Source organism: Oncorhynchus clarkii, chromosome 10, assembly GCF_045791955.1.
Source record: "Oncorhynchus clarkii lewisi isolate Uvic-CL-2024 chromosome 10, UVic_Ocla_1.0, whole genome shotgun sequence".
NCBI lineage: Eukaryota > Metazoa > Chordata > Actinopteri > Salmoniformes > Salmonidae > Oncorhynchus > Oncorhynchus clarkii.
Genome location: NC_092156.1, coordinates 8,878,868 through 8,894,262, shown reverse-complemented (window position 1 = coordinate 8,894,262; position 15,395 = coordinate 8,878,868). Strand labels below are relative to the sequence as shown.

The 15,395-nt window shown below is 44.6% G+C and overlaps 1 protein-coding gene across 7 annotated transcripts in view; it reads left to right on the top strand.

Moving 5' to 3' along the window:
• Positions 1-15,395, top strand: part of LOC139417978 (ankyrin repeat and KH domain-containing protein 1-like) — a 50,135-nt gene that overhangs the window by 13,897 nt on the left and 20,843 nt on the right. For 4 of the 7 annotated variants that reach the window (XM_071167023.1, XM_071167019.1, XM_071167022.1 and 1 more), the window contains exons 2-10: positions 5,698-5,851; positions 7,828-7,984; positions 9,660-9,822; positions 10,067-10,214; positions 10,320-10,553; positions 10,729-10,823; positions 10,927-11,164; positions 13,920-14,111; positions 14,539-14,648. In XM_071167023.1, the coding sequence (XP_071023124.1) occupies positions 5,698-5,851; positions 7,828-7,984; positions 9,660-9,822; positions 10,067-10,214; positions 10,320-10,553; positions 10,729-10,823; positions 10,927-11,164; positions 13,920-14,111; positions 14,539-14,648 (1,491 nt within the window). The remainder of the gene's footprint in view (positions 1-5,697; positions 5,852-7,827; positions 7,985-9,659; positions 9,823-10,066; positions 10,215-10,319; positions 10,554-10,728; positions 10,824-10,926; positions 11,165-13,919; positions 14,112-14,538; positions 14,649-15,395) is intronic. The other 3 variants (XM_071167024.1, XM_071167021.1, XM_071167020.1) reach the window with 1 other exon arrangement.

Sequence of the window (15,395 nt, the reverse complement as noted above, 5' to 3'; positions counted from 1 at the left end):
TGGTCTTCATGGTGCCGCTTGCTAGGTGGTGCCCCTTGCTTAGTGATGTTGCAGATTCTGGGGCCTTTCAGAGCAGGTGTGTGTACAGTTGAAGTCTGAAGTTTACATACACCTTAGCCAAATACATTTAAACTCAGTTTTTCACAATTCCTGACATTTAATCCTAGTAATAATTCCCTGTTTTAGGTCAGTTAGGATCACCACTTTATTTTAAGTATGTGAAATGTCAGAATAATAGTAGAGAGAATAATTTATTTCAGCTTTTATTTCTTCATTCCCAGTGGGTCAGAAGTTTACATACACTCAATTAGTATTTGGTAGCATTGCCTTTAAATTGTTTAACTTGGGTTAACCGTTTCGGGATGGTTCCGACCTTGAATATGTGGACATCTATAAGTACCTAGGTGTCTGGCTAGACTCTAAACTCTCCTTCCAGACCCATATCAAACATCTCCAATCGAAAATCAAATCAAGAGTCGGCTTTCTATTCCGCAACAAAGCCTCCTTCACTCACGCCGCCAAACTTACCCTAGTAAAACTGACTATCCTACCGATCCTCGACTTCGGCGATGTCATCTACAAAATTGCTTCCAACACTCTACTCAGCAAACTGGATGCAGTTTATCACAGTGCCATCCGTTTTGTCACTAAAGCACCTTATACCACCCACCACTGCGACTTGTATGCTCTAGTCGGCTGGCCCTCGCTACATATTCGTCGCCAGACCCACTGGCTCCAGGTCATCTACAAGTCCATGCTAGGTAAAGCTCCGCCTTATCTTAGTTCACTGGTTACGATGGCAACACCCATCCGTAGCACGCGCTCCAGCAGGTGTATCTCACTGATCATCCCTAAAGCCAACACCTCATTTGGCCGCCTTTCGTTCCAGTTCTCTGCTGCCTGTGACTGGAACGAATTGCAAAAATCGCTGAAGTTGGAGACTTTTATCTCCCTCACCAACTTCAAACATCTGCTATCTGAGCAGCTAACCGATCGCTGCAGCTGTACATAGTCTATTGGTAAATAGCCCACCCATTTTCACCTACCTCATCCCCATACTGTTTTTATTTATTTATTTTTCTGCTCTTTTGCACACCAATATCTCTACCTGTACATAACCATCTGATCATTTATCACTCCAGTGTTAATCTGCATAATTGTAATTATTCGCCTACCTTCTCATGCCTTTTGCACACAATGTATATATAGACTCCCCTTTTTTCTACTGTGTTATTGACTTGTTAATTGTTTACTCCATGTGTAACTCTGTTGTCTGTTCACACTGCTATGCCTTATCTTGGCCAGGTCGCAGTTGCAAATGAGAACTTGTTCTCAACTAGCCTACCTGGTTAAATAAAGGTGAAATAAAAAATAAAAATAAAAGTAGGCTTCCACAAGCTTCCCACAATAAGTTGGGTGAATTTTGGCACATTCCTCCCGACAGAGCTGGTGTAACTGAGTCAGGTTTGTAGGCCTCCTTGCTCGCACATGCTTTTTCAGTAATGCCCACAAATGTTCTATAGGATTGAGGTCAGGGCTTTGTGATGGCCACTCCAATACCTTGACTTTGTTGTCCTTAGGCCATTTTGCCACAACTTTGGAAGTATGCTTGGGGTCATTGTCCATTTGGAAGACCCATTTGCGACCAAGCTTTAACTTCCTGACTGATAATGCCATCTATTTTGTGAAGTGCACCAGTCCCTCCTGCAGCAAAGCACCCCCACAACATGATGCTGCCACCCCCGTGCTTCACGGTTTGGATGGTGTTCTTCGGCTTGCAACTGCCCTTTTTCCCTCCAAACACAATGATGGTCATTATGGCCAAACAGTTCTCTGGTCTGATGAAACAAAAATATAACATTTCTCCAAAAAGTACAATCTTTGTCCCCATGTACACTTGCAAACCGTAGTCTGGCTTTTTTTATGGCAGTTTTGGAGCAGTGGCTTCCTTGCTGAGCGGCCTTTCAGGTAATGTCGATCATAGGACTCGTTTTACTGTGGATATAGATACTTTTGTACCTGTTTCCTCCAGCATCTTCACAAGGTCCTTTGGTGTTCTGGGATTGATTTGCACTTTTCTCCAAAATACGTTCATCTCTAGGAGACAGAAAGCGTCTGCTTCCTGAGCGGTATGACGTTGTCCCATGGTGTTAATACTTGCGTACTATTGTTTGTACAGATGATCATGGTACCTTCAGGCGTTTGGAAATTGCTCCCAAGGATGAACCAGACTTGTCGAGGTCTACAATTTTCCCAATTTTCTTGGCTGATTTCTTTTGATTTTCCCATGATGTCAAGCAAAGAGGCACTGAGTTTGAAGGTAGGCCTTGAAATTAGAGGTCGACCGATTTAATCGGAATGGCAGATTAATTAGGGCCGATTTCAAGTTTTAATAACAATCGGAAATCGGTATTTTTGGGCGGCGATTTCCGATTTATTATTTTTGTATTTATAAAAATAAAATACAAATGTATACCTTTTTTATTTAACTAGGCAAGTCAGTTAAGAACACATTCTTATTTTCAATGACTTCCTGGGAACTGTGGGTTAACTGCCTTGTTCATGGGCAAAACGACAGATTTTCACCTTGTCAGCTCAGGGGTTCCAATCTTGCAACCGCACAGTTAACTAGTCCAACGCTCTAGCCATTGCACTCCACGAGTAGCCTGCCTGTTACGTGAATGTAGTAGAAGCAAGGTAAATTGCTAGCTAGCATTAAACTTCTTATAAAAAACAATCAATAATTATCACTAGTTATAACTACTGATCCAGTTTAGCAGGCAATATTAACCAGGTTAAATTGTCATTTCTCTTGCATTCATTGCACGCAGAGTCAGGGTATATGCAACAGTTTGGGCCGCCTGGCTCATTGCGAACTAATTTGCCAGAATTTTAGGTAATTATGACATAACATTGAAGGTTGTGCAACGTAACAATAATATTTAGACTTAGGGATGCCATCCGTTAGATAAAATACGGAACGGTTCCGTATTTCACTGAAAGAATAAACGTCTTGTTTTCGAAATGATAGTTTCCGGATTCTATCATATTAATGACCAAAGGCTCGTATTTCTGTGTTATTATGTTTGTCTGATTTGATAGAGCAGTCTGACTGAGCAGCAGCAGGCCCATAATCAGTCATTCAAACAGCACTTTCGTGCGTTTTGCCAGCAGCTCTTCGCAAGCACAGCGCTGTTTATGACTTCAAGCCTATCAGCCTAATGGCTGGTGTAACCAATGTGAAATGGCTAGCTATAGTTAGCTGGGTGTGCGCTAATACTGTTTCAAACGTCACTCGCTTTTAGATTTGGAGTAGTTATTCCCCTTGGCGGCTTTTGTGGAGCGATGGGTAACGATACTTAGTGTGACTGTCTGTGTTCCTGGTTCGAGCCCAGGTAGGGGCAAGGAGGGGAACGGAAGCTATACTGTTACACTGGCAGTACTATAGTGCCTATAAGAACATCCAATAGTCAAAGGTATATGAAATACAAATGGTATAGAGAGAAATGGTCCTATAAATACTATATTAACTACAACCTAAAACGTCTTACCTGGGAATATTGAAGTCTCATGTTAAAAGGAACCACCAACTTTCATATGTTCTCATGTTCTGAGCAAGGAACTGAAACGTTAACTTTCTTACATGGCACATATTACTTTCTTCTCCAACACTTTGTTTTTGCATTATTTAAACCAAATTGAACATGTTTCATTATTTATTTGAGGCTAAATTGATTTTATTGATGTTTTATATTAAGTTAAAATAAGTGTTAATTCAATATTGTTGTAATTGTCATTATTACAAATAAAAAAATAGTCCGATTTAATCGGTATCGGTGTTTTTGGTCCTCCAATAATCGGTATCGGTATCTGCGTTGAAAAAATCATAATCGGTCGACCTCTACTTGAAATACATCCACAGGTACACCTCCGATAGGCTAATTGACATCATTTGAGTCAATCAGAAGCTTCTAAAGCCATGACACAATTTTCTGTAATTTTCCAAGCTGTTTAAAGGCACAGTCAACTTAGTGTATTTTAACTTTTGACCCACTGGAATTGTGATACAGTGAAATAATCTGTCTGTAAACAATTGTTGGAAAAATGACTTGTGTCATGCACAAAGTAGATATCCTAACCGACTTGCCAAAACTAGTTTGTTAACAAGACATTTGTGGAGTGGTTGAAAAACGAGTTTTAATGACTCCAACCTAAGTGTATGTAAACTTCCAACTTCAACTGTATATATATATATATATATATCTCGTATGACACTTCGATTGCACACACTTTATTTAACTAATTATGTGACTTCTGAAGGTAATTGGTTGCACCTGATCTCATTTAGGGGCCTCATAGCAAAGGGGGTGAATACATATTTAAAGGGGGTGAATACATATTTAAAGGGGGTGAATACATATTTAAAGGGGGTGAATACATATGTAAAGGGGGTGAATACATATGTAAAGGGGGTGTAAAGGGGGTGAATACATATGTAAAGGGGGTGAATACATATGTAAAGGGGGTGAATACATATGTAAAGGGGGTGAATACATATGTAAAGGGGGTGAATACATATGTAAAGGGGGTGAATACATATGTAAAGGGGGTGAATACATATGTAAAGGGGGTGAATACATATGTAAAGGGGGTGAATACATATGTAAAGGGGGTGAATACATATGTAAAGGAGGTGAATACATATGTAAAGGGGGTGAATACATATGTAAAGGAGGTGAATACATATGTAAAGGGGGTGAATACATATGTAAAGGGGGTGAATACATATGTAAAGGGGGTGAATACATATGTAAAGGAGGTGAATACATATGTAAAGGGGGTGAATACATATGTAAAGGGGGTGAATACATATGTAAAGGAGGTGAATACATATGTAAAGGGGGTGAATACATATACACGCACCACTTTTCCGTTATTTTTTTGTTGAACTTTTTGAAACAGGTCATTTATTTTTCAGTTCACTTCACCAATTTGGGCTATTTTGTGTATGTCCGTTACATGAATTACAAATACATGTCTATTTAAATTACAGGTTGTAATGCAACAAAATATGAACAACGCCAAGGGGGATGAACACTTTTGCAAGGCACTGTATATCCATAAAAAATTATACTGGTTCTTGATTTCGACCGGCTGAGAAAAGCTGCCTTCACTTTCATTACTATGCGACAGCCGGCGATCGAATTTGAATATTGAAACAATGTTGCAAATGTCGGAGAAAGACAGCAAGGTTTATTCAAATCTCTGCTGTTAAACTATATGTTAGTCTAAAGGAAATGTGAGAACGTCTAGATGACTTTTTGATGGTGGAGATGAAGTTTATAAATTGCCTGGCTGGGCTGATGAGACGGTGGATAGCGCAGTCAGATGGAACAGAGTAAATAGGCTTTTTTAAAGTCATATTTAGCTGGTGGTAACTCGTGGAATAGGCACCGGCTGTAATGTGGTTTTAACCAATCAGCATTCGGGATTAGACCCACCTGTTGTATAAAGCACTGTGTAATAGGAACCACTATTGTTCTCATAAGCTGATATGTATAAAAATAATAAAAACAAATATATATATATATATATTACAATGACTCCTTAAGGCGATGGGTTTCTCCCAGCAACTATCTCGAGCAAAATAAACATCAGCATGCTTCCTAACTTTCTCATCTTTCTCCTTGTTTCTAGGTGGAGTCCTTCATATTAGACCAGGAAGACCTGGACAACCCCATGCTAAAGACTGCGTCAGAGCTGCTCCTGTCCAGCGCTGCCGACGGAGCTGATCTCAGAACAGTGGACCCAGAAACACAAGCCAGATTGGAGGCTCTGTTGGAAGCAGCCGGTACGTATCATAGTGGTGTGAACCCTTCACCTGTTACTTTATTTTAATTTTAATTTATTTTGAATGCACCTGTTTGATCACTTTAAATTACGAAGATGTTACATGCTACGGCTGCTTCAGTCCTGTTCTCTTTATCAAATAGGACTGCTGCTCTTTTAGGACTTTGAATGCTGAAACCTGCTTGAAACTCCGCCCAATTTAGTATCAATGCTTAATTAAGGCCTACAATTTAGTTTGTACTTACATACTTTCTGACGTTGTCAGGCCTGTGTCTGGTGTTTCTGTTCCTACCACTGTGCTGGGACATGACCTCGTAGGTGTGTAGAGATGGCACATTGCCAGGGAGAAATACCTGCATAACAAATGCAAGTGCTCAAAATAGATGTTCAAATCCCTGCTGCACTACAAATCAAATGTATTTCTAAAACCCTTCTTACATCAACTGATCTCTCAAAGTGCTGTACAGAAACCCTCAGCCTAAAACCCCAAACAGCAAGCAATGCAGGTGTAGAAGCACTACAGCCTGCGTTTACCCTGCTTTGCATGTGGTTGTTTTGGTTTCTGTCGTCCACCTACTTCCCATGTTGGATTGTCTATGGGGGAGGGGGTGGGGTAACACTGATAAATTACAGTGATCAGTAAATTTGACTGCAGGGTGCTCACAGGCTAAGTGTTGCAAGGCAATTATCAAACCGGCTACAACTCTCGCTCAGGCCTCTGTTGAGCTAAGCTGAACCAGCCCGTCAAAGCACTTAGCCTTGGTCTGTATAGTTAGTGCCTCACTGCTGCCTCTTTAGAGAAACTAAAAAGCTTTCTGAAACAATGAAAGAAGTATTTGCGTCTAATTTGATGCGCATGAACCTGTGGGATGGATGGATGGTGTGGTGTGCATCAGGAAGACATGCAGCGTGTTAGCCAGGTCCCAGCCAGTCAGTCAGTGTATGGGGAGTTGGTACAGGCTAGCGCAGCACATGAGATGGTAGGTAGCTAGGCTCGCGGGGGCACCACGGGGAAGATTAACATGAGCAATGTATTTCGATAGAGCAGCAACAGCTTCCGTCATGACTCAACCTTTAGTACACTGCTTCTGTGCATGTCTGCCTCCCATCTATCGTTGTCTGTGTGCAACTGTGTGCATGTCTGCCTCCCATCTATCGTTGTCTGTGTGCATGTCTGCCTCCCATCTATCGTTGTCTGTGTGCAACTGTGTGCATGTCTGCCTCCCATCTATCGTGGTCTGTGTGCAACTGTGTGCATGTCTGCCTCCCATCTATCGTTGTCTGTGTGCAACTGTGTGCATGTCTGCCTCCCATCTATCGTTGTCTGTGTGCAACTGTGTGCATGTCTGCCTCCCATCTATCGTTGTCTGTGTGCAACTGTGTGCATGTCTGCCTCCCATCTATCGTTGTCTGTGTGCAACTGTGTGCATGTCTGCCTCCCATCTATCGTTGTCTGTGTGCAACTGTGTGCATGTCTGCCTCCCATCTATCGTTGTCTGTGTGCAACTGTGCGCATGTCTGCCTCCCATATATTGTTGTCTGTGTGCAACTGTGTGATTGTGTGTGTGCACATTTTAACATCTATGTAACCAATCATGTGGCGAATGCAGTGGTTTTTGCATAACGCAACTAATACTGGACTCTGTTGCTTCTGTTCTTAAGCTTCAATATTGGCCGATCATCAGATTCTCTTCCATTAATCGTTAATACGCCCACTTACTCAGTCATGTGATTAGGTCCCGCCCCCCCCCCTTTGATATGTTTCCTCAACGCTGTGTTCACAACTTGATAATACAATGTGTTTGTTCTCTTTACACCTTGTTGCATAGTTTAATTGTGTGTGTTGCGTGTGTATGTGTTGCGTGTGTTTGTATGCTGCTGTGTGTGTGTGTGTGTGTGTTGCGTGTGTGTGTGTGCATGCTGCTGTGTGTGTGTGTATGCTACTGTGTGTGTGTGTGTGTGTGTGTGCGTCTGAAGGTATTGGTAAACTGTCCACCACCGATGGAAAAGCCTTCGCAGATCCAGAGGTGCTACGCCGCTTGACGTCGTCCGTGAGCTGTGCGTTGGACGAGGCCGCCGCCGCTCTCACACGCATGAGGGCCGAAAACACACTCAACGCCAGCCAAGCAGACAAGTATGTATCTCCTCTGCGCTAAGTCTAAACATTAAGTGCACTACACCATATTCAGGGATCCTCCCTCACACCAGTCTTGTCTAGGCCATATGTTTCCTTTCGACTTGTTGTGCTTTCTTCAAGTTCGCTTGAACATCTGACAATTCCTTAGGTGAGAATCTTTAAAAAGGGGAACAAAATCTTATTCCTATAATTTAGTGTTAAATAACACCATGTGAGAACAATATTTTTGTGAACCAAATGTTTAATTTTGTCGTTTTAATAATATTGGTAGCAGCGCGTGGAAAAAAGTTGTGGCGATCTGTTGCAGTTCAAGTCGACTACAAAACCCGTAATGCAATGGTCTCGCTGGGCTAGCTAGGTAGCTAGTAGCAAACATAACTACACACAATAATAGCAAAGTTAATAACAGCATGTGAAGTAGCTACAGTAGTTAGCTGTAAAATTGCGTAAACAAACTGCACTATCAATTTAGGAGTCTACAATCTCACCATGTTCACCCTGCAGAGTGGAGTCTGATATTTGCAACGGTACCATGAAAAGCACCCTGGACTGAAGAGGCAGACCAATAAGGGAGATGTGTTAGGACCTCTGTTAAATTACACATTTCTGGAGGTTGTTATATTGCAAAACTATTATCAATGGCTCATTTCTAGAGAAGACACCCTCCTGCGTTATGACATCGGCCAGTATTGAAATCTGACGTTTTATTACTGCAACGTTGAAGCTAGGAACGCAAGCATTTCACTGCACCCGCTATAACATCTGCTAAATATGTGTTTGCGACCAATTTAAAAATGTATTTGATTTGTGTGATGTTTTCACAGTGTAAAAGGCATGCCTATTAACTTCCAGTGTAGTGAGGGAGACTTTCTCAATGCTACGTCATACTGGCCGAATTTCTGCGGATATCTGATACACCTGAAAACGTGAATCGATAGGACATCGCACAGAATGAATCTTAACTTTAGCTGTCCTTTCTCCTGGCCTTTGTATTAAGACTGTAGTTGATTTTTAAGTCCAGTGGCAGCTAGCTGATGCTCTGAATAACGCCCATGATTCATAGAAGATGCGTTTTGTCTCTACTGTTCTCTGACTTGATCACTGTTTTACTGAAAAGCTTTAAGGTGCCATATTGGGTCAAAGGCCGTTCATGAAATGTACTGCTCAGTCCTGAGTGAAAATTCATTATTACCAGGTTGAAATAACTATTTCTTTCAGTTTCCTTGTTTCTTCTATCGGCTATTGAAAATGAGCACGTTTAATGTATTAGTTGGTTTACGGATTACATTAATAGAAAATCTGGCCCCCCAAAAAACGTTTTATTCTGTCTACAAGGAAGGTAACGAACGGAGGACATGTTTCCAATGACTTGTTCAATCACATGCAGCCCAGATAATGTTTTGTAGACAAAGAGATAGAAGGTGTGAAGTAATATAATAAATCCAGAAAAGGGGGGGAAGACAGACGCTGTTAGAAATATTTAAAAATATATAAACAGAGATCCACATGTGGTGGTTCCTGGGGCTCCATCTTCTTACAATGTCTGATATTGTAGCTAAATCTAAATTTACAAATTATATGGATTTAAATAAATACTGCGTGAATTGTGACAACTCCGTTCATCCTATTGATGCTTTGGTCTGCGCAGCCACAGTCCCAGTAATTGTAGCAGTCTGGTTATTTTCAGCCGTAGCTTGGCGGAGGCGTGCTCCGACGGGGACGTCAACGCTGTGAGGAAGCTGCTGGATGAGGGGAGGAGCGTCAACGAACACACCGAGGAGGGAGAGAGTCTGCTCTGCCTAGCCTGCTCTGCTGGTTACTATGAACTTGCACAGGTATAGCGAACACACACACACACACACACACACACACACACACACACACACACACACACACACTGACCTTTAGCCACTCACAGTATACTGCTAACATTGTTCTGCCTTTCTGTCATAGTTTCCATCCAGTTCGGTAAGCAAATGTAGTTGTATATCCAAATGTTGCAGAGCCAAAACCTGATCCTTTGTGGCTGTTTGGATGTCTGTTTTTAAAACCCCCCGACCGATGTGTGTCCTCCTGCAGGTCTTGCTGGCCATGCACGCTAACGTTGAAGATCGGGGCATCAAGGGTGACATTACGGCCCTCATGGCCGCAGCCAGCGGCGGCTACGTAGACATCGTCAAACTGCTGCTGGTACACGGGGCTGACGTCAACGCGCAGTCCTCCACAGGTGAACACACACACACACACGTCAAACACCACTAGGTGCTGTGACCGAGACCAGAAACCAATCACATCTACTTCCCTAAAACACGGACAACTCTGTCCCCGTCAGGTAACACGGCGCTGACGTACGCGTGTGCGGGCGGCTTCCTGGACGTGGTGAAGGTGCTGCTGAAGGAAGGCGCCAACATCGAGGACCACAACGAGAACGGCCACACCCCCCTGATGGAGGCGGCGAGCGCGGGTCACGTGGAGGTGGCCCGGGTGCTCCTGGAGTACGGGGCTGGTATCAACACGCACTCCAACGAGTTCAAGGAAAGTGCTCTTACGCTGGCCTGCTACAAAGGTACGTCCTGGACAATGAACCCTTTAGCCGTGCACCGGAGAGATCAGAGGTCATTATCCAGAAATCAGTGACTCAAGTGATCCACTTATGTTGACAAACCAGCGTGTGAAACAGGAAATGTAATTGTAGGGATGAAGCACCCAGAGCATTTTCCCCCTCTTGTCACCACACACAGGGCACCTGGACATGGTGCGCTTCCTGTTAGAGGCGGGGGCTGACCAGGAGCACAAGACCGACGAGATGCACACAGCACTCATGGAGGCTTGTATGGTGAGACACACACAGAGACACACACAGAGACTCACAGACCACACTATTAAATTGAAGGTGCAGTATGACTGATGAGGTCTCCTGTTCCTCTGCCCCTCTTCAGGATGGGCATGTGGAGGTGGCGCGGTTGCTGTTGGACAGCGAGGCGCAGGTCAACATGCCCGCTGACTCTTTCGAGTCTCCGCTGACGCTGGCGGCCTGTGGGGGCCATGTAGAGCTTGCTGCCCTGCTGATGGAGAGGGGCGCCAACCTGGAGGAGGTTAACGATGAGGGATACACCCCCCTTATGGAAGCTGCACGAGAGGGCCACGAGGAGATGGTGGCGCTGCTTTTGGCACAAGGTATGGCCTTTTTTTGCTCTCTGGTTTGAATGAAACTAGTGTTCCCAGTAGATAGGTTTTCCCTACTATATTGAGCCTCCAACTTTGTGTAAATACAAAAGTATTTTATTTTTTTAATGTAATGAAAGGCGAGGGGGGATACCTGGTCAGTTGTCCAACTGAATGAAAGGGGGGATACCTGGTCAGTTGTCCAACTGAATGAAAGGGGGGATACCTGGTCAGTTGTCCAACTGAATGAAAGGGGGATACCTGGTCAGTTGTCCAACTGAATGAAGGGGGGGATACCTGGTCAGTTGTCCAACTGAATGAAGGGGGGGATACCTGGTCAGTTCTCCAACTGAATGAAGGGGGGGATACCTGGTCAGTTGTCCAACTGAATGAAGGGGGGGATACCTGGTCAGTTGTCCAACTGAATGAAGGGGGGGATACCTGGTCAGTTGTCCAACTGAATGAAGGGGGGGATACCTGGTCAGTTGTCCAACTGAATGAAGGGGGGGATACCTGGTCAGTTGTCCAACTGAATGAAGGGGGGGATACCTGGTCAGTTGTCCAACTGAATGAAGGGGGGGATACCTGGTCAGTTGTCCAACTGAATGAAAAGGGGGATACCTGGTCAGTTGTACAACTGAATGAAGGGGGGATACCTGGTCAGTTGTACAACTGAATGAAGGGGGGGATACCTGGTCAGTTGTACAACTGAATGAAGGGGGGGATACCTGGTCAGTTGTACAACTGAATGAAGGGGGGGATACCTGGTCAGTTGTACAACTGAATGAAGGGGGGGGATACCTGGTCAGTTGTACAACTGAATGAAGGGGGGGATACCTGGTCAGTTGTACAACTGAATGAAGGGGGGGATACCTGGTCAGTTGTACAACTGAATGAAGGGGGGGATACCTGGTCAGTTGTACAACTGAATGAAAGGGGGGATACCTGGTCAGTTGTACAACTGAATGAAAGGGGGGATACCTGGTCAGTTGTACAACTGAATGAAAGGGGGGATACCTGGTCAGTTGTACAACTGAATGAAGGGGGGGATACCTGGTCAGTTGTACAACTGAATGAAGGGGGGGATACCTGGTCAGTTGTACAACTGAATGAAGGGGGGGATACCTGGTCAGTTGTACAACTGAATGAAGGGGGGGATACCTGGTCAGTTGTACAACTGAATGAAGGGGGGGATACCTGGTCAGTTGTACAACTGAATGAAGGGGGGGATACCTGGTCAGTTGTACAACTGAATGAAGGGGGGGATACCTGGTCAGTTGTACAACTGAATGAAAGGGGGGATACCTGGTCAGTTGTACAACTGAATGAAAGGGGGGATACCTGGTCAGTTGTACAACTGAATGAAGGGGGGGATACCTGGTCAGTTGTACAACTGAATGAAGGGGGGGATACCTGGTCAGTTGTACAACTGAATGAAGGGGGGATACCTGGTCAGTTGTACAACTGAATGAAGGGGGGGATACCTGGTCAGTTGTACAACTGAATGAAGGGGGGGATACCTGGTCAGTTGTACAACTGAATGAAGGGGGGATACCTGGTCAGTTGTACAACTGAATGAAGGGGGGATACCTGGTCAGTTGTACAACTGAATGAAGGGGGGGATACCTGGTCAGTTGTACAACTGAATGAAGGGGGGGATACCTGGTCAGTTGTACAACTGAATGAAGGGGGGGGGATACCTGGTCAGTTGTACAACTGAATGAAGGAAGGGGGGATACCTGGTCAGTTGTACAACTGAATGAAGGGGGGATACCTGGTCAGTTGTACAACTGAATGAAGGGGGGGATACCTGGTCAGTTGTACAACTGAATGAAGGGGGGGATACCTGGTCAGTTGTACAACTGAATGAAGGGGGGGGGATACCTGGTCAGTTGTACAACTGAATGAAGGGGGGGATACCTGGTCAGTTGTACAACTGAATGAAGGGGGGGATGCCTGGTCAGTTGTACAACTGAATGGAAGGGGGGATACCTGGTCAGTTGTACAACTGAATGAAGGGGGGGATACCTGGTCAGTTGTACAACTGAATGAAGGGGGGGATACCTGGTCAGTTGTACAACTGAATGAAGGGGGGGGATACCTGGTCAGTTGTACAACTGAATGAAGGGGGGGGATACCTGGTCAGTTGTACAACTGAATGAAGGGGGGGGATACCTGGTCAGTTGTACAACTGAATGGAGGGGGGATACCTGGTCAGTTGTACAACTGAATGAAAGGGGGGATACCTGGTCAGTTGTACAACTGAATGAAAGGGGGGATACCTGGTCAGTTGTACAACTGAATGAAAGGGGGGATACCTGGTCAGTTGTACAACTGAATGGAAGGGGGGATACCTGGTCAGTTGTACAACTGAATGGAAGGGGGGATACCTGGTCAGTTGTACAACTGAATGGAAGGGGGGATACCTGGTCAGTTGTACAACTGAATGGAAGGGGGGGATACCTGGTCAGTTGTACAACTGAATGGAAGGGGGGATACCTGGTCAGTTGTACAACTGAATGGAAGGGGGGATACCTGGTCAGTTGTACAACTTAATGTATTCAACGCAAATGTGTCTTCCGGGGGGGGGGGGGGGGGTAATGAATAATGAAGTGTAATGAAGTGACATGATAATGTTTTGAGTTTTTGTAATACTTTTTCTGTGGTCGATATCCAGTGGTGGGAGTAGGTTTAGTACTGTTTTTTTAAAGTGTTTTCCCAGCTGAACCATCTTGAATCCTCCCTCTGTTGTCTGTGTGGTCTGCAGGTGCCAACATCAACGCTCAGACGGAGGAGACCCAGGAGACAGCCCTGACGCTGGCCTGCTGCGGGGGCTTCCTGGAGGTGGCCGACTTCCTCATCAAGGCCGGGGCCGACATCGAGCTGGGCTGCTCCACGCCTCTCATGGAGGCTGCACAGGAGGGACACCTGGAGCTGGTCAAGTACCTGCTGGCCGCTGGTGAGCAGAACCACTCCCCTCTGGACAGCCTCTCTGTCTGTCTCAAAACAAACTCCACCAACCGGTCCTCCCCACACATTGACTCTGTACCCCCCCCCCCCTGTATATAGTCTCGCTATTGTTATTACTTCTGCTCTTTAATTACTTGTTACCTTTTTCATTTCTTATTCTTATCCATATGTATTTTTTTTAAACTGTATTGTTGGTTAGGGGCTCGTAAGTAAGCAGTTCACTAAGGTCCACCTGTTGTTTTTGGCGCATGTGACTAAAAATGTTAATTAACAATTAAAATAAAATTGGATTTGATCATCATTTCATAAATTATTGAAATTGACTCGGTTATTCCCAAAAACCCACATTTTATATTTGAAGTTTGTAGTTGTTACACCCTCTGTGTGTAATTTGACACCTGTGCTCTTGTCCCCAGGAGCCAATGTCCACGCCACCACGGCGACGGGGGACACGGCGCTGACCTACGCCTGTGAGAACGGACACACAGACGTGGCTGACGTGCTGCTGCAGACGGGGGCTGACCTGGTGAGACCTCCCCCTCTGGAGAAACACACTTCATGTCCATGCACAGACATATTTTCTTTTTTGTAGTTGAGTTGTTCACACGTTTGCATAAGTGTGTGTGGGCTTCTTGAATGGCACCCTATTTGTTTTCTAGTGCACTACTTTTGACTGGCGCCCATAAGGCTCTGATCTAAAGTAGTGCACTATATAGAGAATAGGGTCCCTATAGGGCTCTGGTCTAAAGTAGTGCACTATATAGGGAATAGGGTCCCTATAGGGCTCTGGTCTAAAGTAGTGCACTATATAGGGAATAGGGTCCCTATAGGGCTCTGGTCTAAAGTTGTGCACTATATAGGGTCCCTATAGGGCTCTGGTCTAAAGTTGTGCACTATATAGGGTCCCTATAGGGCTCTGGTCTAAAGTTGTGCACTATATAGGGTCCCTATAGGGCTCTGGTCTAAAGTTGTGCACTATATAGGGCTCTGGTCTAAAGTAGTGCACTATATAGGGAATAGGGTCCCTATAGGGCTCTGGTCTAAAGTAGTGCACTATATAGGGAATAGGGTCCCTATAGGGCTCTGGTCTAAAGTTGTGCACTATATAGGGTCCCTATAGGGCTCTGGTCTAAAGTTGTGCACTATATAGGGTCCCTATAGGGCTCTGGTCTAAAGTTGTGCACTATATAGGGCTCTGGTCTAAAGTAGTGCACTATATAGGGAATAGGGTCCCTATAGGGCTCTGGTCTAAAGTAGTGCACTATATAGGGAA